The following is a 20082-nucleotide window of genomic DNA, read 5'->3' as shown; positions in this document are numbered from 1 at the left end:
GTCAAACCACAAGCAGATCCGCTGATCTGAAGAGGAAGCAGAGAGGAGCCGAATGGAGAGCCCGGGCCTGGGAGCCGAGCACTTCATGGGCTGGGGGGGGGGGGGGGGGGGGCAGAGCTGAAGGCAGAACCCGAAGCGAGCTGGAGGGACGGCCGCCCACGCAGACACGCAGAGAGCACCATGGGCTGAGGACTAAGGAGCCAGCTCCAAGGGGCAGGGGAAGGTTCCTGGAGGGAGGGACCTGGGAGACCAGAGGACGGCCCGGGGTGATCCCGCACTGACGAGGGGGGCTCTGGGACTCAGGGAGCAGGTGACAGACAATGCGAGCACCCAGGAGGTTCTGGCGATGGAGCCTGTTTATTGGGCAGGTGGGCGGGCGCCGCCCGTCACTCCTTGAGGGAGAAGTGCATCTTGTCGCTGATCATCTTGCGCTCGGGGTTGAGCCGCTTGAGGATCTGTGCGAGCACGTTCACGGTCTGCTCGCTGCTCAGCCCCGTCTTCTTGGTCTGGAACTTCTTCAGCAGGTCCTTGGTGGTCATGGGCTTCCGCGTCAGGTAGCGGCGCACCGCGTCCTCGGTCACCTGCACGTCTCTGTGGGGCCGAGCAGAGGGCGGCGTGGGCGGGCGTCCGCAGGCGGCCTCCCCACACCCCCGCCCCGCCCCTGCCATTCCCCCCACAACGTACCCGCTGCTGGGGGTCGACTTCCCCGACTGGGGCTGAGGGGTTGACTTCCCCGACAGGCTCTGGGGCCCCGGGTCCAGCCGCAGACGCTTGGCCACCGGCGTCTCATTGGTCCGCTTGCCTGGGGGAGCAGGAACAGGGCTGAGTCCTGTGCTCAAGGTCGGGGAGCCCAGGCGGAGGGGTGCCAGGATCCCAGTGCAGGGGGCCCAGGGGGCACATAGGCCTCGGCTCCCGAAGCAGAATGCGGGCCAAGGGTGGGAGAAGAGGAGGCGTGAGGCCGGGTCCCGCTCACCTTGCTCCAGCTTGCTGGCAGCGGCCCGCAGGGTGGAGGATGTGCTGCCACTCTCCGCGCTCGGGCTGCCCGGCCGGCTGTTGCCCCGAGAGCTGCCTCCCGACGGCCTCCGCTCCCGCTTGGGGGGTGTCTTCTTCTTCTGTGGAAATGGGGTCCCGGACGTGAGTCTACAGACAGCCCGCCGCCTGCCCCCTCCCGCCCCCGGGCCGGGCCTTACCGCCATGAAGAGGGCCGAGGACGCCTCGCTGTCAATGTCGCTCTCCTCCGAGCTGTCCGACTCGTCGCTGCTGTCTGCTGGGGGCCAGAGGAGAGGTGTGGCTGCCGGGGTGCCCGCCCGTGCCAGCCCCACCTCGGGTAAGGGGCTAGGGGGTGGGGGGTGGGGGGTGGGCTGGGATGCAGGGAGGGGACCCACCTTTCCTACGCTTCTTTTCCTGGGGCGTGGGCGCCTTCTTCTCCTCCTCCTCCTCCTTGTCCTCCTCGGGCGGCTTCTCCTCCTCGCTCTCCTCGCTGCTCTCGCTCTGCTCATCTACGCCCTTGGGGCCCTCCTCCTGCTGGACGACCTTGGGCTTGCCCTCCAGCTCCTCCTGGGAGCTGCTAGAAGACAGAACCAGAGGGTGAGGGCCGGCCTGGGCCATCCTGGCCCCGACCCCTCGGCCGCCTCCCGCCCGCCTTACCTCGAGCCGTCCGACATGTAGTCCACCTCCTGGCCCTCGAAATCCCCATCGTCGCTGTCCTCGAAGGCCTCATCGTCGGAGCCCTTCTTCTTTTTCTTCTTCTTGGTCCCCTTGGTGGGTGGGGCCTTCTTCTTGGCCTTGGGGGCTCTGCCCCCTGCAGAAGCAGAGGGGGACTCAGGCTGGTGCTCATCCTATTTGGTGTATCCGAGGAGGTCCGCCTACCTCGGGGGCCGAGGCCCCCAAGGACCCACCTCTCCCGAGCAAACCCGACCAATGCAAGTCTACACCCCTGACTCTCCCTCTCCGGTTCTCACACTCAGGAACGCCACCTCCTTCCCTGCATCCCCCAGGACCGGGTACCAACAATCAGAAACCAGCCGGTGGCCAGAATTATTTGAATTGGCCAACCTGAAGCTGTTGCACCCTCTGTCCCCCTGCATTGCACATCCCGTGGGAGCCCCAATAAAGGCCACAGCTGAGACCTTCCTGTAGCTTTCTGCCTCCTACCAACTCAGGTGCTTGCCCAGTGGCCTGTGTAGCCTGCTGAGCCCTGCTCTCATTCCCAGGGGGCTGTGACTAAGCTTCAGTGGCACTAACCTCCCTGGGCCATCACTCAGAAACCTTGACAAAGTACGACGCAAGCACAGATCACCAGGCTATGCGGATCACCCAGTCACCCCGGGGGCTCCACCGGCCTCACCTTCCTCACCACTGGCCTCGCTGTCGTCAGACGACATCTCCAGGTCATCCTCCAGGTCGTGGATGCGCAGCTCACTGGCTTTCTTTCGGCTGCGCTTCTCCTTTTCCTCGTCTTCCTCCTCCTGATCCTGATCCTTGAGCCGTCGCTGCTGCATGATGCTGAAGTGGTTCAGGACTTTGTTTCTCCTGTGGGCAGGGGAATGGGATGCAGTGGGAGGTGACAAGGGGCTAATTCCAGAAACTGGGCCTCCTAACTGCATCTACACCAGGTGCTCCCCAAAGGGGAACCATAGACACAACTTCGGTTGATATGAGGGATCACAACCCTGGCAAGTAACACCCTGAAATTACATGCAGAGAGCTGGATTTCTTTGACTCCTTTCAGTCCTATGTCCCTCAAGGAGAAGCTCTCAGTGGTTTGGTATCCCAGCATCTCTCAAGCTCAAGGCCTTTCCCAGGCAACAACAGAATCTGGCCACAATGTATTTACATCCATGTGTTTTTATGGTAGTTTATGGGTGCCTTTGTTTTTTGACAAATAATACTGCTGTTTCCATTTACCGTGATGGTAAAAGTTTTTAAAAATATGACTATCTAAAGAGAGTCTTAGGATTGTATCTAATAGCACAAGCAAAGTTCATCAGTGGCATGGGAAGGAGTAAAGGTCTTTGGTACGAGAATGTGAGTGGACTTAACACTACTGATTAGTACACTTAAAGTTGGCAAATTTTATTATGTGTTTTTTAGTTATTTTTAATTATTTTTAATTAAAACATGGAATGAAATACTGATAATATACTACAACACAGATGAACCTTGAAAACATGCTGAATGACATGCCAGTCACAAAAGGACCAATACTGCATGATCCCACTCGTATGAGGTCCCTTGAAGGGTCAACTCAGAGAAGGAAAGTGGAATGGTGGAAGCCAGGGTTGGAGAAAGGGGGCAAAGAATAACTTTCATGAGGACAGAGTTTCAGTTTGGGAAGATATGAAAGTTCTGGAGATGAATGGTGGTGAAGGTCGTACAACAATGTGAATGTACTTAATGCCACTGAACTGGATACTTAGGACGAAATGGCAACCTTTACATTACATACATTTTGCCTGTAGTTGATCCAGCCATAGCCCTCCTGCCTGGGGGATGCCAAGTGGGCCAGGGAGAGGCCCCTGCTCTGCTGATTCCGGCTCCATGACTCAGCTCACCTACCCCTCCCCAGCTCTCTCAGGGCCCTGTAGTCCCTGATGCTTCTGTGTCTGTCTCCCCCACTGAACTGGGAGCTCCCCCACGGCCTGGTGGAGTCTGGTTTGGTCACCACTGAGTACCCAGCTCCCTGCCAGGCAGAAAGCTATGATGATACACCCCACTTCCAAGTGTTTCAGCCCCCTTCTGGGAAGCTGGGAGAGGGCAATGTCTCCCTCCAGAGGGTCCTGCCTCCCTCCAGGCCTGCCTGGGCTCACTCACCTCTCCCACTCCTCCTCGGCCTCTTCAGCAGTGAGTGTGCGATGTCGGGCCAGCGGCGTGAAGTTATACCAGTTGTGCACTGGGAAGGCCTCAAAGGCCCCGTCAGGGCACTGAGTGAAGATATAGTAGGACGTGTTCTCTGTCACGCCTCCCTTCTTTATGCCCTTGAACCTGCAAAGAATCATGGTCACAGCCTGGCCCTCAGGACCAGCCCTCTGCCTGCCTGTGCCCCCTGGCCTGCCCCCTCTCCACAACTATCTGGGTTCTCTGAGCAAAATCCAGGGGCACCTGGGTGGCTCAGTTGGCTAAGTGTCTGACTTTAGCTCAGGTCATGATGTCGCAGTCCTGGGTTCCAACCCTGAGTCATTGGGCTCTGCCCTCAGCAGGGAGTCTGCTTGTCCTTATCCCTCTGCCCCTCCCCCACACATGCTCTCTCTCAAATAAATAAAATCCTTAAAAAAAAAAAAAAATCAAAAGTCAGGAGACCCTGGGCTGGCCCTTCAACTGTGTGAGCCTCAATTTCCATATCCGGAAAGCAGGGCCAGCGCTCCCCACCCCTCTGATCACTCTGAGAGCCCACTCAGGGCTCCCTTCATTATAAGTATCATGGTCCTTTCCGAAAGGACCACGGTACATCAGCTGTGAAGCAAGGGCCCTGCAGTCAGACCCCCGCGGATTTCCAGGTTCCTCCTGCTAGCCTCCTCCTGACCTCTCCCCTCACCCTTCTCTGCCCTAAAAGTCTGGATAATCTTACAGAATGCTCTTTCCTGCCTATTACCTTCAAGGCTCCCCTGGGCCCTGGCTCCCCACGGTCCAGCTGCATCATGGCATCCACTGTCTGGCACTACCCACCTGCCTTCTGTCACTGTCATGCCTGTGACAATCCCTAGCAGTCTGCGGGCCATCTCATGCTTCTGTGCATGTGGTTCTGCCTGCCTGGAGTGCCCTCCATCCACCTGACTTCCCAATTCTCACAACCCCCAGTCTCTAGGTGGCCCCTTGCTGTGTGTGATCAGGGCAGGCTCTCAGGCTTCCCAAACCCTGGCCCCTAGAGCTCCCGTATGAGCAGCAGCTTGGATCTTCAGAAATAAAACCCCATGAGAGACATGGGGGTTGCAACTGGACACCCAGTGGAGTTGGGACAGGAGGAGGATGCGGGAGGCACTCACCGCTGCCACTACTTACTTTCTGCCCGATTTGCCATTGACGCGGAGCAGCCAGGGCTGGTCCTCTGGCCGGAACTCCTTGAGGACGATGCCATATTTCTTCCTCCGAGCCTCCTCACGAAGCTTGCGGTTGAACTCGCTGCCCGCACCAGACTCAGGCATCTCCTCCTCTTGGTAAATCTTCTTGTTGCTCAGGTCTCGCTCCAGCCGGGCCTGGGGCAACAGGGCAGGGTGGGCAGGAAACAGACACTTTCAGCAGGGTGCCCGCCTTTGCTCAAGCTATGCCTGCCCCCCCAAGAACACCCTTGACTCCCGACCCAGGCTGAGCTGCAGACCTTCAGAGCCAACCTCCTGAACAAAAAAGGGACAGGACACTGGCTTTCTGTGCATCTGGGGGAAGGGATGTGGGTAAGCTTTGTACTAGCTCTATTTTGCAGCCTTTCAAAGTTTGAAATTACTTCTAAATCAATAGTTAAAGAAATAGATCATTTTGGTGACAGGACAAAAGCAAAAACCATGAAAACAACCTGCTTGGAACTGGTCACTCCTCCTCTGTCTCTGCATTTAGACACCATTAAAGGCTGTTTTCCAATCCGGATCTCCAGGCAATTCAGCAGCAGTTAAGATATTTTAAGATGCACACAGTTCTTACCCTAGAGCTTCCTCCTCCAGACAGTGGAGGTGAAGTGCCATACACACACGTGCCACACACACACACACACACACACACACACACACACACATACACACGGCTGTTTACTGCGCCACTGTCTGTTGCAGCAAAAGACTGGAAGTGAACCTAATACACAGCAGCAGGGGACTGGCTTAATACAGGGGGCCGCCTCCACATAATGGAAGACCAAACACAGGCAAAAGTATGTAACAACTGCCAAGACATATTAATCGAAAAAGGCCAGATGACTGAGGTCACTCCCCATTATCAAGAGATTTCTGATGGCTGGGAACAAAAGGATCCTCCAAACATCCGGAAGTGGGGGGGAAAGCAAAATTTTATTGGCATGCACATGCCCAACCATTTACAGATTGCAATGCCTTTACTGTGTAGGGGCGGGGTCGGAGGGCTGCTCCGGACACTGGCCAACAGAGCAAAGCATAATAATTAGCTGGTCTTTGAAGAAATAGTCTGCTGACCCCTGGTACAAAAGACAAGAATGAGAATGGTGGAAACCAGAAGCTAGAGGCCAACAGAACAAACCTTCGAAATAGGAGAAAGTGGCTACCAAGCTACCTGGGCTCCCTGGTCATGCTCCCCAGCCTGAGGCTAGAAGAAAGGCACCCCCGGGATGGGAGAAATCAGTGTACTTCCCACAGCTCCTCTTCAGGGAGCCAGCCCAGGGGGTACCTCATTACAAAAAGGGAGTAAACAGGCCTGATTCCCTGAAGGTGGGCACCCCAAAGGGCAGGGCCCCTGCCTGGCTTGTTCACCATTAGCCCAGGGGGTGCTCTCCAGGGACAGCTGCTGGAAAGAACGCATTTGGAAGGGGTTTCTGCCCACATGTTGTTCATGGGTGAGGAGCAGCTACTGGGGGAAGCGATGTCCCTTATGGTTTTAAGTACTTAGGTACTAGACCTGCCCCCTCCTTCGGGTAATGGTGACAACCCAGCAGGTTCATCTCTTCCCCAGAGAATGCAATCCCCTCCTAAGTGTGCCACTTAGGCAAGGAGAATTCTGGGGGCTGTATCTCTCTGTGACTAGGTTATAGAGAGCATGACCTCTGGGTGGTAAAAACAAGGAGTGATGAGTGATGTCCCCCCCCGTGATGATCAGGGAATGGGGTGTCACCCTCAAGTTACTAGTGGCTGGGAGGTCACACATCTCAAAAGGTGATAACCACTCAGGTGCTGCATGTCAAGGTGATGGGTGACGAGGGACAGGCTCCTCTGGTTTCTTGTGGATGAGGGAAAAGGGGCTCTCCCACTCAATGAGGGATGGTGGTAGTATGTTCCCAAGGTATTTACCAAGTTATTCCTCTTAGTGAGGAGTGTTTAAAGCTGGGACCCCCTGATGGGTGGGTATCTCCCTCTTGGATGATCAGTGATAAAGAATGCCCCACCCCTCCACCCCCAGAGTGATCAGGGATTTGGAAACACTGCACCCTCTCTGGGTAATTTAGGTGAGACCAGAGGTTGGGGGAGCATGTTAGTTTGTATATGAATGTGCATACGGCTGGAGATGCTGGGGGGCAGGCAGCCTACAAGGGAAGAGGGTGCCCTGAGCAAGCATCCACCTGCCCAATATCCAGAGGGACTAACGTCTCTCTCAAATAGCCTCACTTGCTCAACTAGATGAAGGGATGTTTAAAAACAGTCAAAAGACAGACCAGTGCTGAAAACAGGATGAGCAGCAGGAGCTGCTCAACTGAAGGAAGGCCTGAAGCTGCCAACTTTAGACCTGGGCCAACTCCTGTGCTGGGCTGGTCCAGTCTCTGTGGCTTCAAATGCTGCTCCCAATGTCCAGATGCTCCCTCCCAGTCTCCCAACTCATATGCTCCACTGTTTATCTACGGTCTCCTCCTGGATGTCTCATATAAGATGTTGAGAACTGAACTCCCAATACTCTGTCCATCCGGCCCTGTCACCCCTCAACATCCAATCATTAACAAATCATGTTGGCTCCACTTTAAAACACACTAAAATCCAATGACTTCTCATAACCGCTGTTTGCTCCATGCCCAGTCGTCACTCACCTGGACCACCGCCGACGCCTCCACCCCCACCCTGCAACACCCTTTGTCTGCCCCTGATCCTATAGCACCCGGACCAGTTTATAACTTCCCTGTTTAGAACCCTTTAAAGGTTTCTGCTATAGACTGAATGTTTGTGTTTTATCCCAAAATGCATACGATGAAACCTAACCCCCAGTGTGATGGTATGGGGAGGTGGGGCCTTGAGAAGGGGATCAGGTCTGAAGGGTGGGGTCCTTGTGAATGAGATGAGTGCCCTCTTAAGAGCTCTCTCACCCCCTCTGCCATGTGAGGACACAGTAAAAAGCCATCTACGAACCAGGAGGCAGGCCTTCACCAGACCAAACATCTGCTGGCGCCTTGCTCTCAGACCTCCCAGCCTTCAGAACCGTGAGAAATAAATGTGTGTTGTTTATAAGCCACCCGGTCTGGGGTATTCTGCTGTAGCAGCACCCATGGACAGAGACAGCTTCCAAAAACCATCTGCAGGCTGCAGCCCCCTCGGCCTTGCCCAGATGACTCTAGGCTGGAAATGCCCGTCAGGGGGCACAACTTCTAAATGCCGTCCTTTCATGAGGCCTCCTGTGGGGCCTGCCCAATCTTCCTCACAGGGATCCCTAGCAGCTCAGCCTGGGCCTCAGTACATCGTCTTATCCCCACTCGGGGAGCGGGGTCGAAGCCAAGCCTTAGTTTTACCACCGTAACTAAGCGCCTATTGCAGGATCAGGTTCTTACGCTCACTTCCAACGGGGACTTACCTGATTCCAGGTAGCAAAGTTGACTTTGTCAGCAGCATTGAAGGCCATGATGTTGTATTTTTTCGTTGTGTTTCTGGGGTGGGCAAGAAGAGACTGTTCTCAGTTCACCGTTCATTTAACAAACCCTCCCTTGGCTCAGCAACGCTGGGGACCCACAGAAGCCCTCAGGGGTTCCCGGTCTCCCGGTCTCTCCCGACCCCTCTGCTGAAGAAGAGCAGGAGGGGAGGCACAAAGGTCGGGGGATAATGGAGACCTCTGTCTTGGGGGCGGGGGTGGGGGCGGGGGAGGGCAGGCAGGGCATGTTTCCCAGAGGAGGAAGATCGTGGGGCGGGGTTTTATAGGACCGACAGGAGTCACAACGCCGGGGCAGAGGCCTTCCTGCCGAGAGAAGGCTAGGCCAGGAGGCTGCATCCGACGTACCGCCCACTAATGGGCTCATTCATTCATTCCCGTTGCAAACACGGGATGCACCTCGGCTCAACCCCAGCCCTGGGCCCAGGTCCCCGCTCCTCGGGAGGCGGCATCACAGGCGGCGCCAGGCTGGCTGGGAGCTCAGGAAGCGGGGAGAGGGCTGCGAGACTTACTTGGGAACTCGGACGACATACTCGGTGACGTTCTGGCTGCTGGGGCCCTGCGGGCAGAGAAGAAGGGGCGGTGGGTGAGGGGGGGGGGGCTGCAGAGGCGGCGCCGCCGCGACCCCCGAGCTCCCCGGTGTACTCACGAGGGCCGCCATGGGTGACGGTCGGGGGTTCGGGTCCGCTGCGGCCCGCGCCCCTCAGTCCCGGGGAAGCCGCCCGCGCGCCGTCGGGTCTCTGGCCCGGATCGAGGGGGCCGGTCTTCTCGGGGAACCGCTCCGGCCGCGTCTGCGCCTGCGCCTAACCTGGACGCGACACTCGGGCCGCGGCGCGACGGCAACCTCCTCCGCGTCACCTCGCTCCCCGAGTCCCACGGAGGGGACGGCCCAGACCGACCCCGACGCGGAAAACACCCGATCTGCCGCGGGAGCCGCGTCGCGCCTCTCTATATAGCGCGATTGATTTAATCAGCCCCGTGGCCACGCCTCCTCGTGACATCACATCCGGGGGCCGCGGGGCGTCCTGGGAGAGGAGGGAGGAACCCAGCCTCCCTCGCGAGCTCTCGGGCGCCTCGCGCATGCGCCACTGCACTCCGGAAGTGAGTCGGCGGAGGCCGCGTCACCATAGCGACCGGGGCCTCTGAGTCCGCGTCGAGCTGTTGGGGCGCCGCCAGCTGCGCCCCTTTGGGTTCATTTCCTCCTTCTGCCCCGGGGAGACCTCATCGTCTCGCCAAGTGATCGGGCCCTTGTGACGTAGAGCCGAGCCAGGAGGAGGAGTCAGGGCGCCCGGGTGGGGATGGGGCGCGACCACCCCAGGGCCGCTGGTGGGATGGGTCTGTGCAAGTCCAAGCTGCCCGAGGTGGGCAGGCCCCTGCGACCCCAGGAGAAGGGTAACGTCGCAGGGGCGGCTGGCTCACGGGGGGAGGAAGGAGGCCGTGAAGGGCACGAGGGAGGTGCAGGTACCCCACACCCAAGGCCGGTGTGCACACGCCCCGCCCCCGCCCACCCGCGGCAGTCACACAGCTGCACGTGCTCGAGGATCAGCCGCGCTTTGATCCGCTTGGGCACCTGCTGCGCGGGGTTCTGGGCACGCCGCGGCGAATATGTCACACTAGCTGCCGGGCCTCCAGGAGATGACAGTGTAGACAGGGAAGGAGACAGTCTCAGAAAAATGGTATCGGCGAGCAGGAGGGAGCAGGGCTGCCACGGGGAGAGAGGAGGTTTAAAGTTTACGTTGGGCCCTGTGGGGTGCCTGGGAATTCACTAAGCCAAGCGGGAGGGAAGTGAGACACGGAAATTGCATTATCGACAACTGCACCGCCTTAGAGACGCCTGGTAGCCACGCACCTTCGTTTGCTCATCACCCGCTACCGCAGGTCAGGGACCGTGGCAACTGGTAGAAACCCGGGGACCAGCAAGACAGAACTGGTCCTTGCCCTCCCGGAGCACAGAGTGTGGCTGGGGAGACGGACAAGAACAAGGAAACAGGCAAAATCCTAGCTGATGGTGGCTGCTGCAGTGGAGGAAATGTGGCCCTGGGACCGAATGATGGGGGGGAGGTCCGGAGGGGAAGCCTGATGGGCGGGCGGGCTGTGTCCTGAAGGCAGCGGAGCAGGGACCTGGCGTGCAGGGGGAGCAGCGGGAGAGGATGAGTTTGGCAAGTTCAAGGGACAGAAGAGGCCAGGGGGGCTGGACCAGAGGGAAGGAGGAGGAGGGCGTTGTGGGATGGCCCAGAGGGGGCACAAGTCTGAGCCTGTTTCCTCAGCTGTCAAACGGGACAGTCGAGTCATTGAGGTTCTTCAAGGAGATGCTGTGTGCAGAGGGCGTGGCCTGCTAGGGGTCAGCATCCTCTTTGCAGCCCCCCAAACCCGCCCCCCTAGCAGCACTAACCCGTGCCCTGTGTGGATATACCACTGGGCATGGATGCGCACCCCCCAGATGCCACCCTAGGGCAAAAATGGGTAATGCCAGGAGACCCGTGTCCTGCATCACTCACCTGAGGACACACACTAGGCTGTGGACACAGACACATCGGTGCGTGCTGGCCCCTGCCAGCACCAAACCCTCTCCCCACCTCTTCCCTGGGCTCCCACAGACATCCTCAAGTCTCCCCTGATCATCTTCGTGATGGGCGGCCCAGGTTGTGGCAAAGGGACACAATGCAAGAACATGGCGACCAAATACGGCTTCCGCCACGTGGGGCTGGGCCAGCTGCTGCGGCAGGAGGCCCGACGCAGCACCCAGCGGGGCCGGAAGATCTATGACATCATGCTGCAGGGGCTCCTGGTGCCCACGGTGAGAGCTCACAGGCACCGGGGCAGAGGGAAGAAGGGGGTACGTCAGGATGGGCTTCCCTGGAAGCAGAGAGGCCCAGAAGGCCGCCACTCCCACTGCTTTGCTGCCCTGAGCCTCTGTGTCCCCACCTGTCAAAGTGGAAGAGCAGCTGGACTCCCAGCAGGAGTCCGTAGTGAGGGTTGGCTGACCTCATTGCCATAAAGCACGTGGCAAAGTGCCTGCAACTTAACGAGCGCTCCGTAAAGTCAGTAGTTATTACTCTCATGACCTTGGGCATATGTCACTGGCCCCTTCTGTACCTGTTTCCTCCCCTGTACAAGGAAGGTCCCCCCCCCCCATACCTACCTGTAGGACTGTAGCGATGAGTAAATGAGACCTCGCAAGCCTGGCACACGGTAGCCGCTCTGCCCGGTAGACCGGCTCCACACAGCAGAGCAGCCTCGGCATCCTGGGCGCTGGGCAGGGCAGGTGCTCCCCTGGACTCACCTGAAGTCCAGACCCAGGAAGCGCACTTGACAAGGTGGCCATGTAGGTGAGGGACCCCCGGGGCACCAAACCCGCCACCCCTTTCCTTCCCAGGGCATCATCCTAGACCTGATCAGCAGCACCATGCTGTCTCACCCAGAGAGCCGAGGCTTCCTCATTGACGGCTTCCCGCGGGGGCTGAAGCAGGCCAAGGAGTTTGAGCGCCTTGTGAGTGACCCCAGGGTGTGCAAGTGTGCGGTGAGGCGTGAAGCCACTCCCCGCCTCCCTGCCTTGAATGGAGATCAGAAGGAGTGAGACTTGGGGGAGAGGAGATGGCAAAGGGGGAAATGGGGTTTTATATTTTCAAGGGACAGTCGGGAGGGAGATGGTTGGAAGCTTCTAGAACCTGGGTAGGTAGCTGGTGAGCTGCCGGGACAAAGTCCTATTAATATCTTCCTGCACATCAATTATTTGCCCACTGAAGAGCACGTGGGGTTAGTATCATCTCCGGGCCATTGACATGGAGTCTAGTTATCCGTTCATTTATTTATTCAACCACCTGTCCCCAGATCTTTCGAGAACAGGCTCTGTCCTTAGGATTCATGAGACCGACTCAGTCCCTGCTCTTAGGATGCCAGGCGCTGACCTATACGTGACTCGCTGGACAAAAGAGAGACATTTCAGGTCGCGGTGAATGCAGTAAGGAGGAGACAGAACGACATCCTGGAGGGACACAAGTGGGCTGTTCGGGGTGCGGGCCCAGGTGGCCTCCCCGAAGCCAGGACACTGGACAGCTGAGCTGTGCCAGGGAGGAGCCAGCTGCGTTTCTTCAGGTTCCTTCTGCATGCCAGCAGCGCTGACTTCGTGAAAAGGCCCATCCGCCCCCTTGAGCAGCCAGAAGACTGGAACGTCTGGAAATGGCCAAGCGGGAGAAGAGGCAACCTGTGGCAGGTTGTCAGCCTCCAGACTGTTCTGGAACTTGCTGGAATCAGTTGAAATGCCTTCGGAGAAGTCCAGGTGGGGATCCAACAGAGGTGGCCCAGGGCTGGGGCAGGGCAGCTGGATGGCGCAGCTTCCCTTGAAAATCGCCTGGCTTGGCAGCGCAGGGCCTGCATGTCCCCATGGCAACAGCAGCATGAATGCATCTTGAGCTTTTTACTGAGCCCAGCGCTGTTCTCGACCCTACTCGGATGAGCTCTGATCTTTCGGAACATTCCAGAGAAACGTTTCTTGCACCGTCACCATCCTGCTTTTTTTACAGAGGGATCGGGCAACTTGCCCCGGGTCACACAAGTTAGGTGGCGGGCACAGGCCTTCCTTAGGCCCCAGCAGTCAGTTCCGAGGCCTAGATTCTGACACGTCAGTGGGGGGCCCCTCTCCGCCTCACGGTGGTCCCCCCTTCACCTGCGGAGGGTTGCCTGCCGTCATGGAGGCCGAGCACCATCTGCCAGCTAGGGTCGTGCCGGCGTTGTGGATTTATGCTAAGGGGAGCAGAACCGGTGCTTTTCTCTTGTGCCCGTGCGGCTGCTAGAGGTGGAAAAAAGGAAATAAATGGGGCTCTGTGTGATGATGGTGGATTTTCTTTGTGGAGAATTTTCTAGATCTCTGCGAGCTGCCAGGCCCCTGTCAGCCTTTGAGGACCCTGGAGGCCCCTGCTCAGGTCCCCCCACCCCGACCCTGCTGGCCTTGAGCGTCTGTTTTGAGGGTCGCGTCGGTGCAGCGGGTCTGGCTTGAAGCGGGCGCCCCAGAAGTCTCTGCCTGCAAGGACACACTGCCTGGGGACCCTGCCCTTTGCTGCTGCTCTTCTCTCTGTGTACCTTCAAGACACCCCCAGGGGGCCTTTTAAGGGCCAAGGTGCTGAAATTCAGAGGAAGCCGCCCTGGGATGCTGTCTCGGACTCCTAGGGAGATCAGCGCCCCCATTTTACAGACAGGGAAATCGGGAGCCACAGAGGGAAGGTTACCCTTGGAGGTGGGCCAGCCTAGTGCAGACACTGGCTTTGGAGCCAGCGACACTGGTGTGCAGGTCACACTCGGTCACTTTCTCCCCGTCTGTGACTTGCACAAGGCTTGGCCTCCCAAGCCTCAGTGTCCTCCTCTGTGAATGTGGACAGAAATGCTACAGGCATCTCCTCGACGTGGGGACATGGGGAAGGAAGGCTGACTCCCGAGGCAGCGGCCCGTGTGTTTCCAAGACGGCACTAGTCACCCCTGCACCTGTCTGAAAACACAGCTCGGGAGCCGAGGCCCGGGGATGGGTGGCCTATGTCAAACGAGCCCACGGGGACTCCCTACCGGGGACGCCGAGGACAACCAGACAGCCACGTGCAGCTCCGATTATTAGAATCAGGTCGGACTTTGTTGCAGCGTCCCTGACCAGTGGCCCTGAAACTCCCATTTCTCTGCATCGATGTTTCTCCCAGAAGTGTCACCTGCGGGGAAACTCCCCTGTTCACGGAAGAAGACTTTAAAATAATGATGTATTTTTAAAAACTTGTTGTTAATTATAGCCTCACAGGAAATTGCCTTGTACCCTTCACCCAGGTCCCCAACCCCCCTACTGGTGACATCTTACTCCGCGGGTCGTCCAGGATCACAAGCGGGCTGTTGGCATCACGGCGTATTTTGATTTTACAGTTACCTCCAGAGCAAGCGGCGCTCTTTCCCTTTACCAAAGTGCTCCCATTGCCCCCCTCCCGGCCCCGCAGGAAGCAGAAAAAGGCACTTGGTGGAATGCGGTGTCTTAAGTGACAGCACGGGCAGTGGCGTACAGGCCCAGGATGTGCAAAGTCTGTGCAAGCTGACCCCACAAAGCCTTGTGCTCGGAAGCACAAGGGGACGAAGGCCCCCACGCGCGTCCCGTTCACTGTCCCTGCCGGGAAGGAGAGGTGTGTACGTGCTTGTGCACACAATCAGCACAATCTAAGGGATCCCCGTGTGCCCAGATCAAACTGTCATCAAGGTCTGGCCACACGTGCTCTATCTGCGCCCGAACGTCTTGCCGCAGTGGCCGGTCGATGGTGTCCTTTGAAGCAGGTTCCGGGGCCCATTCTGGGCGCTCCCTCACCCGGCCGCTCCCGACATGGCCAACGTTCCTGCCTCGAGACCATCTGATGCCCAGGCCACCTCTGAGTTTCCCCAGTGTCTGAAGAACGTCCCTTTGATTTCCGTGTGGTTAGATTTGCCAGCTGAAACGAGGCCCACACCTCGCTCGGTGTCTCCTAATCCAGGGCGGCGCGTCCACACTGCCTGCTTCCCTCCTACCTTGGACTCGCCGAAGAGTCTGGGTCCCTACCTCGCCTCTCTACCCCTCATTCGCTCTGCGCACGCAGAGTTAACTACCAACGTGCTCAGATTCGGGTTCTGTACGTTGTGTGTGTGTGTGTGTGTGTATTTCACCCAAAATATTTCAGTATATGTTTTCCAAAAGATGAAGATTTTTGTAAAGTCAAAACACTGCCACGATCACACGTTAATATCTTCCGCGTCCTCAAACGACTCGCCAATAGTCAGGTGTCCGTGAGCGTCTTCAACATCCTTTTCTTCTTAAGAGGAAGTGGTTGTAATGAGGATTTAGGGAAGGGTGACAGTGTGTAGTTGGCCCTACGTCTCACCTGCCGTGTCGTCAGCCAGGTGCTCCTTCCGTCTCGGCTGCTTCTGTTTCCCTTGCCACTGTGTTTCTTGAACAAGAAGCCGCGTCTTCGGGTCTCCTGAGTGGGCACAGCCTGGCTCTCGCTGGCTGCAAAGCGTTCGTCACCACGTTCCTCTCTCCAGTAGACATCGTCGCCACCGCTAGTGTGTCTGGAGCTTGCTTGGGACTCCGATGCCGCTTTGTCCGGCGTCCTCCATAGGCGTTGACGTGAACTTCTGTTGGGTGGCACGGGATGCCTTGCTGTCTCTTCGCCATGGGTGGATTATCTTTTTTTTTTTTTAAGATTTTATTTATTTATTCATGAGAGACACACAGAGAGAGACAGAGGCAGAGACACAGGCAGAGGGAGAAGCAGGCTCCACGCAGGGAGCCCGACGCGGGACTCGATCCCGGGACTCCGTGATCATGCCCTGAGCTGAAGGCAGGCGCTAAACCGCTGAGCCACCCAGGGATCCCCTGGATTATCTTTTACAAGTATCCGAGTGTGCTATTCAGGAGGAGTCAGGCCCCCGAACGTCCGTCCACCGGGACACGGGTGGTGGACTTGAGAAAGTGGGAAAACGGAGTATGTGTTGTGCATGCAGGGTCCTTTCTTCCGTCCAGTTGTGAGGATGCTGGGGCTGTGACATTTCTGCGCTCCTGTGACATTCAGGCTTTGGCTCCTCCCCCGCGTGGTGGTAGATGAATCAGGGCGGATTGGGCGTAGAGCACTGTGATTCAATACTTTATGTCTTGCATAATTTCCCAGGAGGCTCCCACATGCCCGACTGGCACCCTCTCGGCGAGGGGTCTGTAATGGGCGGAACTGTGTCCCCCAAGATGTGTACGTGGAAGCCCTCACCTCCAGGGCCTCCGAATGTGCCTGTATGTGGAGACAGGGTCTTTAAAGAGGTGAGCAAGTTAAAAGAGGTCCTTGGGGGAGAGGGGGCCCCTGACCCAATCTGACCGGTGTCCTTCCGAGAAGAGATTAGGACACGCACACACAGAGGGGACACGGGGCAGAGCCGGCATCGACCAGCCGAGGAGAGAAGCCTCAGAAGGAACTAGCCGTGTAGACGCCCTGATCTTGGTGTCCGGCCTCCAGGATGGTGAGAAAGTGGAGTTTGTAGGGGCCCCTGGGAGGCTCAGTCGGTGGAGCATCAGCCTTCAGCTCGGGTCGTGACCCCGGGGTCCTGGGATCGAGCCCCGCATCGGGCTCCCTGCTCGGCGGGGGGCCTGCTTCTCGCTCATTCTCTCTCTCTCCCTATCTCTGCTGCTAGCTCTGTCTCCCTCTCAAATAAATAAAATCTTTTTTAAAAAATGAAAGTAGAGGGATCCCTGGGTGGTGCAGCGGTTTGGCACCTGCCTTTGGCCCAGGGCGCGATCCTGGAGACCCGGGATCGAATCCCACGTCGGGCTCCCGGTGCATGGAGCCTGCTTCTCCCTCTGCCTATGTCTCTGCCTCTCTCTCTCTCCCTGTGTGACTATCATAAATAAAAATAAAAATAGAAAAAAAAAAGAAAGTAGAGTTTCTGTTGTTTGAGGCACGTGCACGTGGCGTTTTGTGGCAGGAGCCTCAACTGAGTACACCCGGTCAGACAGCGGGGGCCGCAAAGTGCCCCCTCCACCTCCCATCTCCTGGTTTTATTCGTGCTGATATTCAGGCTGATAGATATTGCCAGTTTGCGATTTTTCTCTTCTGGGCATTTTTTTCCCACACCGATTAGTGGGAATTCTTCCCTAAAGAAGAAATGTCTTTCCTCGTCAAGGGCTGTTGGGTTGTCCTGAAATACACTTCCTACCAGACAGGTGGGCTAGGCAGCTTCCCTTCCTCGAGGGCCATTTTTCAGACTAAGGCGTTGGTGTCCTAGGTCCTTCCAATGGTGACCATGAGGTTGGTCATTTTTGCCTTCATTCGTCTGGTTCTCTCTCATCAGAACTCCGTGGTCTTTGTTGTGGTCCTGCCAGCTGTCCCATCAGTGGCCAGGGTGGCACCTTTCTCACTGACACGTGTGTCCTCTGACACGGCCACACACCCCCCATGACCCCTATGCTCTCAGTTTCTGGCCCGACTTCCCACTTCCCACCCCTACCTTCCACATTTCCTGCTGAGCCCTCGAATTGGCGCTCCCTCGTAGGAGCCCTTTACAGTGGCGTCCGGCCTGGGGGCCAGGGGAATTCATTGTCACTGGGTTGTCACCATTTCCAAACCTTTCCAGTGGTCAGAGCTGTAAAACACGCACTTGTGCAGGGGGCGGAATCCCAAGATTGGGGCATCTGGGGGGCTCAGTGGCTGAGCATCTGCCTCCGGCTCAGGGTGTGACCCCGGGATCCTGGGATCGAGTCCCACGTCGGGCTCCCCTGCTGTGTCTCTGCCTCTCTCTGCGTCTCTCATGAATAAATAAATAAGATCTTTAAAGAAAAAAAAAAATCCCAAGTTCATCCTGATGTTTCCAGTTCACACTTAGCAGGACAATGCCACCTCCTCTTTCCCTAAAACATCAGACTCCTAAAACCATTAATGTAGTCATTTGCGTTATTCCATTAGATGCAAAATTGTTTCCAGGGAATATACCACTACTAACTAGTAAAAATAAAACGACTTGAAGGAAGTTTAAGATTTCTCTGTGGCTCTGACTTTCCTTACATTATTCCTCACTGTGGACGTACTTGGGGGAAAAAAAAAAAAACACCGAGTTGCCTGAAATAATTATTTTCTCTATGTAGTTATGCGTGACAATAACTCAGGTACATTTGTTTCGGTTTGGTTTTGGATATTTAGGGATTGCCTTGTTACGTTTAACTTTTGAATTTGCATGTTATTTGATGATCCCAAAGTCAGAGCCACATAAAAAGGTGTGCCGGAGTAAGAGCTTGTTTCCAACCACTCCTGTCCGCCCCTAATCCCCAATCGTGTCCTCCTTTCCCCGTAGGCAACTATTTTCATTAGTTTTTGGTTTGTCCTTCTGGTGTTTCTTTTTGCAGATATAAGGTGTGTGTGTGTATGTGTGTGTACGTGTGTGTGAGAGAGATTTTCCTCACACAAAAGCCGGCATTCTGCGTATACGTGTCTTCACTTTTTTGAGCTTTACAACATATCCCGCAGATCTCCTATGGGCATCGAGGATTTCCTTGTTTCCTTTCACGACTACTGTTCCATTGCGTGGCACTGCCGTCGTCTATCCAGCTGATACCCCGTTGACAATAACTTGCTGGACAACGTGTTGACAGGCAATAAGCTGTGTGCGGTCCTGTGGCGCTACGAGCAATGCCGCACTGAATAACCTCTGCATTCAGTTCAGATTTTTGCCAGTATCTTTACGATAGGTTCCTCCGAGTGGGCTTGCGAGATTAAACAGAAACCTGTCGATCAAAAAAAAAAAAAAGAAAGAAAGAAAGAAAGAAAGAAAGAAAGAAAGAAACCTGTCGATCAAAAAAAAAAAAAAAGAAACCTGTCAATCATTTTGCTGGCCGTCCCCACTCTTTTTTTGCATCGCCACCAGCGATAGATGAGAGTGTTTTCCTCACACCCACACCAGCAGAAGATGTTGCCAAAGTTTTGGATGTTTGCCACCCTGCTCAGGTGTGAAATAGCGTTTTGGGGTAGTTTGAAATGGGCATTTGTCTTGCTATGAGTGAGGTTGAGGGCCATTTTTACGTCTTTTGTGTGCTCTTTATAGTTTTAGGTTTATTTTTCTGACAGATTGTTGGTCTCTTCTTGATTTCTAGGAACTTTTGATATATTAGGGCTATTAGCCCTTTGTGGTATGGGTTGCAAATATTCCCCCCCACCCTTTGTCAGTTTATCTCTTGACTTTGCTTTATGGTATCTTTTTGGTCATGCAAAAGTCGTTTTTAAATTTTTAATCAAATTTATCAATATTTTGTTATTTTTTTCTGGATTTTAAGACCATTTCTAACCCCCCTCCCCCCAATCCTAGGCTTATCAGGGAAACCATTCATGGTTTATTTAGTACTTGTAGGACCTTATTTCTTGCATGTAGATCTCGGATCCATTTGGGACTTATCCTAGTTTTTAGAATGAGGTAAGGGTTCAGTTTGACCTTTTTCCAAATTGTGATCCAGTTATTCCAGGATCATTTAGTTGAAAGTTTGTCCTTTCTCCACTGATTTGGGATGCCACCCTCGCCATGTAACAAGTTTCCACATTCGCTTGGGTCAATTTCTGGACTCTACTCTGTTCCAGGGATATGTTTGTTCCCTTGCGCATTGCTGTTTTTGATATGGCAGCCTTCTTAGGTTTTATTTTTTATTTTTTTAAAAGATTTTGTTTATTCATGAGACACACACACACACAGGCAGAGACACAGGCAGAGGGAGAAGCAGGCTCCATGCAGGGAGCCCGATGTGGGACTCGATCCCAGGTCTCCAGTATCACGCCCTGGGCTGAAGGCAGGCACTCAGCCACTGAGCCACCCCGGCGTCCCATTCTTATTAGGTTTTAGTATGTTAGGGTTCAACACCTCCTCTCCCACCCCCACCATCCACTCTCTTTGCCTAGGTTCTCCTGGACATTCCCACTCGTTTGATTTTGCACACGAATGTTAGAGTCAACCAGTTCCACTAAGTAAGTTATCATGTTGAAATTATAAACTGATTTAAGAACTCTCACCTTTATGATGTGGTCTTCCTATCCAGGCACATTTATATCTTCC

The 20082-nt window shown here is 55.7% G+C and overlaps 2 protein-coding genes across 6 annotated transcripts; one reads left to right on the top strand and one right to left on the bottom strand.

Moving 5' to 3' along the window:
* Window positions 1-338: 338 nt before the first annotated feature.
* On the bottom strand, window positions 339-9604 carry GTF2F1 (general transcription factor IIF subunit 1). Of its 4 annotated transcripts, none has more exons than XM_072721646.1 (12): window positions 9164-9604; window positions 9027-9073; window positions 8443-8515; window positions 4999-5192; window positions 3814-3984; window positions 2348-2532; window positions 1648-1801; window positions 1386-1567; window positions 1191-1264; window positions 974-1112; window positions 685-802; window positions 339-591 (listed from the first exon to the last, which is right to left on the bottom strand). In XM_072721646.1, exons 1-12 carry the CDS (start codon window positions 9173-9175, stop codon window positions 387-389), a joined length of 1554 nt encoding a protein of 517 aa, XP_072577747.1. In that variant the 5' UTR covers window positions 9176-9604; the 3' UTR covers window positions 339-386. The 4 variants fall into 4 exon arrangements, with proteins under 4 accessions (XP_072577747.1, XP_072577746.1, XP_072577748.1 ...); XM_072721645.1 differs by having other exon boundaries at window positions 1191-1267; window positions 9164-9588; XM_072721647.1 differs by having other exon boundaries at window positions 1191-1267; window positions 1386-1564; window positions 9164-9582.
* A 45-nt stretch (window positions 9605-9649) lies between these two features.
* LOC112911845 (adenylate kinase isoenzyme 1) lies at window positions 9650-13343 on the top strand. 2 transcript variants are annotated; one of them, XM_072721650.1, is made up of 3 exons: window positions 9650-11311; window positions 11891-12004; window positions 12407-13343. In XM_072721650.1, the coding sequence occupies exons 1-3, from the start codon at window positions 11144-11146 to the stop codon at window positions 12419-12421; spliced, it is 297 nt and encodes a 98-aa protein (XP_072577751.1). In that variant the 5' UTR covers window positions 9650-11143; the 3' UTR covers window positions 12422-13343. The 2 variants fall into 2 exon arrangements, with proteins under 2 accessions (XP_072577751.1, XP_072577750.1); XM_072721649.1 differs by having other exon boundaries at window positions 11046-11311; window positions 12346-12540.
* The last annotated feature ends 6739 nt before the right edge of the window (window positions 13344-20082 follow it).

Source organism: Vulpes vulpes, chromosome 9, assembly GCF_048418805.1.
Source record: "Vulpes vulpes isolate BD-2025 chromosome 9, VulVul3, whole genome shotgun sequence".
Classification (NCBI taxonomy): domain Eukaryota; kingdom Metazoa; phylum Chordata; class Mammalia; order Carnivora; family Canidae; genus Vulpes; species Vulpes vulpes.
This window is presented reverse-complemented; position numbering and strand designations above follow the sequence as displayed.

What these genes read in the sequence shown, in the direction of transcription:
- GTF2F1 (XM_072721645.1), bottom strand. An exon ending in AATGGCAAATCGGGCAGAAA is followed by an intron (nt 3,985 to 4,998) that starts GTAAGTAGTGGC and finishes GATTCTTTGCAG; the next exon opens with GTTCAAGGGCATAAAGAAGG. An exon ending in CCTCGGCCCTCTTCATGGCG is followed by an intron (nt 1,113 to 1,190) that starts GTAAGGCCCGGC and finishes CCATTTCCACAG; the next exon opens with AAGAAGAAGACACCCCCCAA.
- LOC112911845 (XM_072721649.1), top strand. Translation starts at nt 11,144, where the DNA reads ATGGGCGGCCCAGGTTGTGGCAAAGGGACACAATGCAAGAACATGGCG. An exon ending in AGGGGCTCCTGGTGCCCACG is followed by an intron (nt 11,312 to 11,890) that starts GTGAGAGCTCAC and finishes TTTCCTTCCCAG; the next exon opens with GGCATCATCCTAGACCTGAT. An exon ending in CCAAGGAGTTTGAGCGCCTT is followed by an intron (nt 12,005 to 12,345) that starts GTGAGTGACCCC and finishes ACCTGTCCCCAG; the next exon opens with ATCTTTCGAGAACAGGCTCT.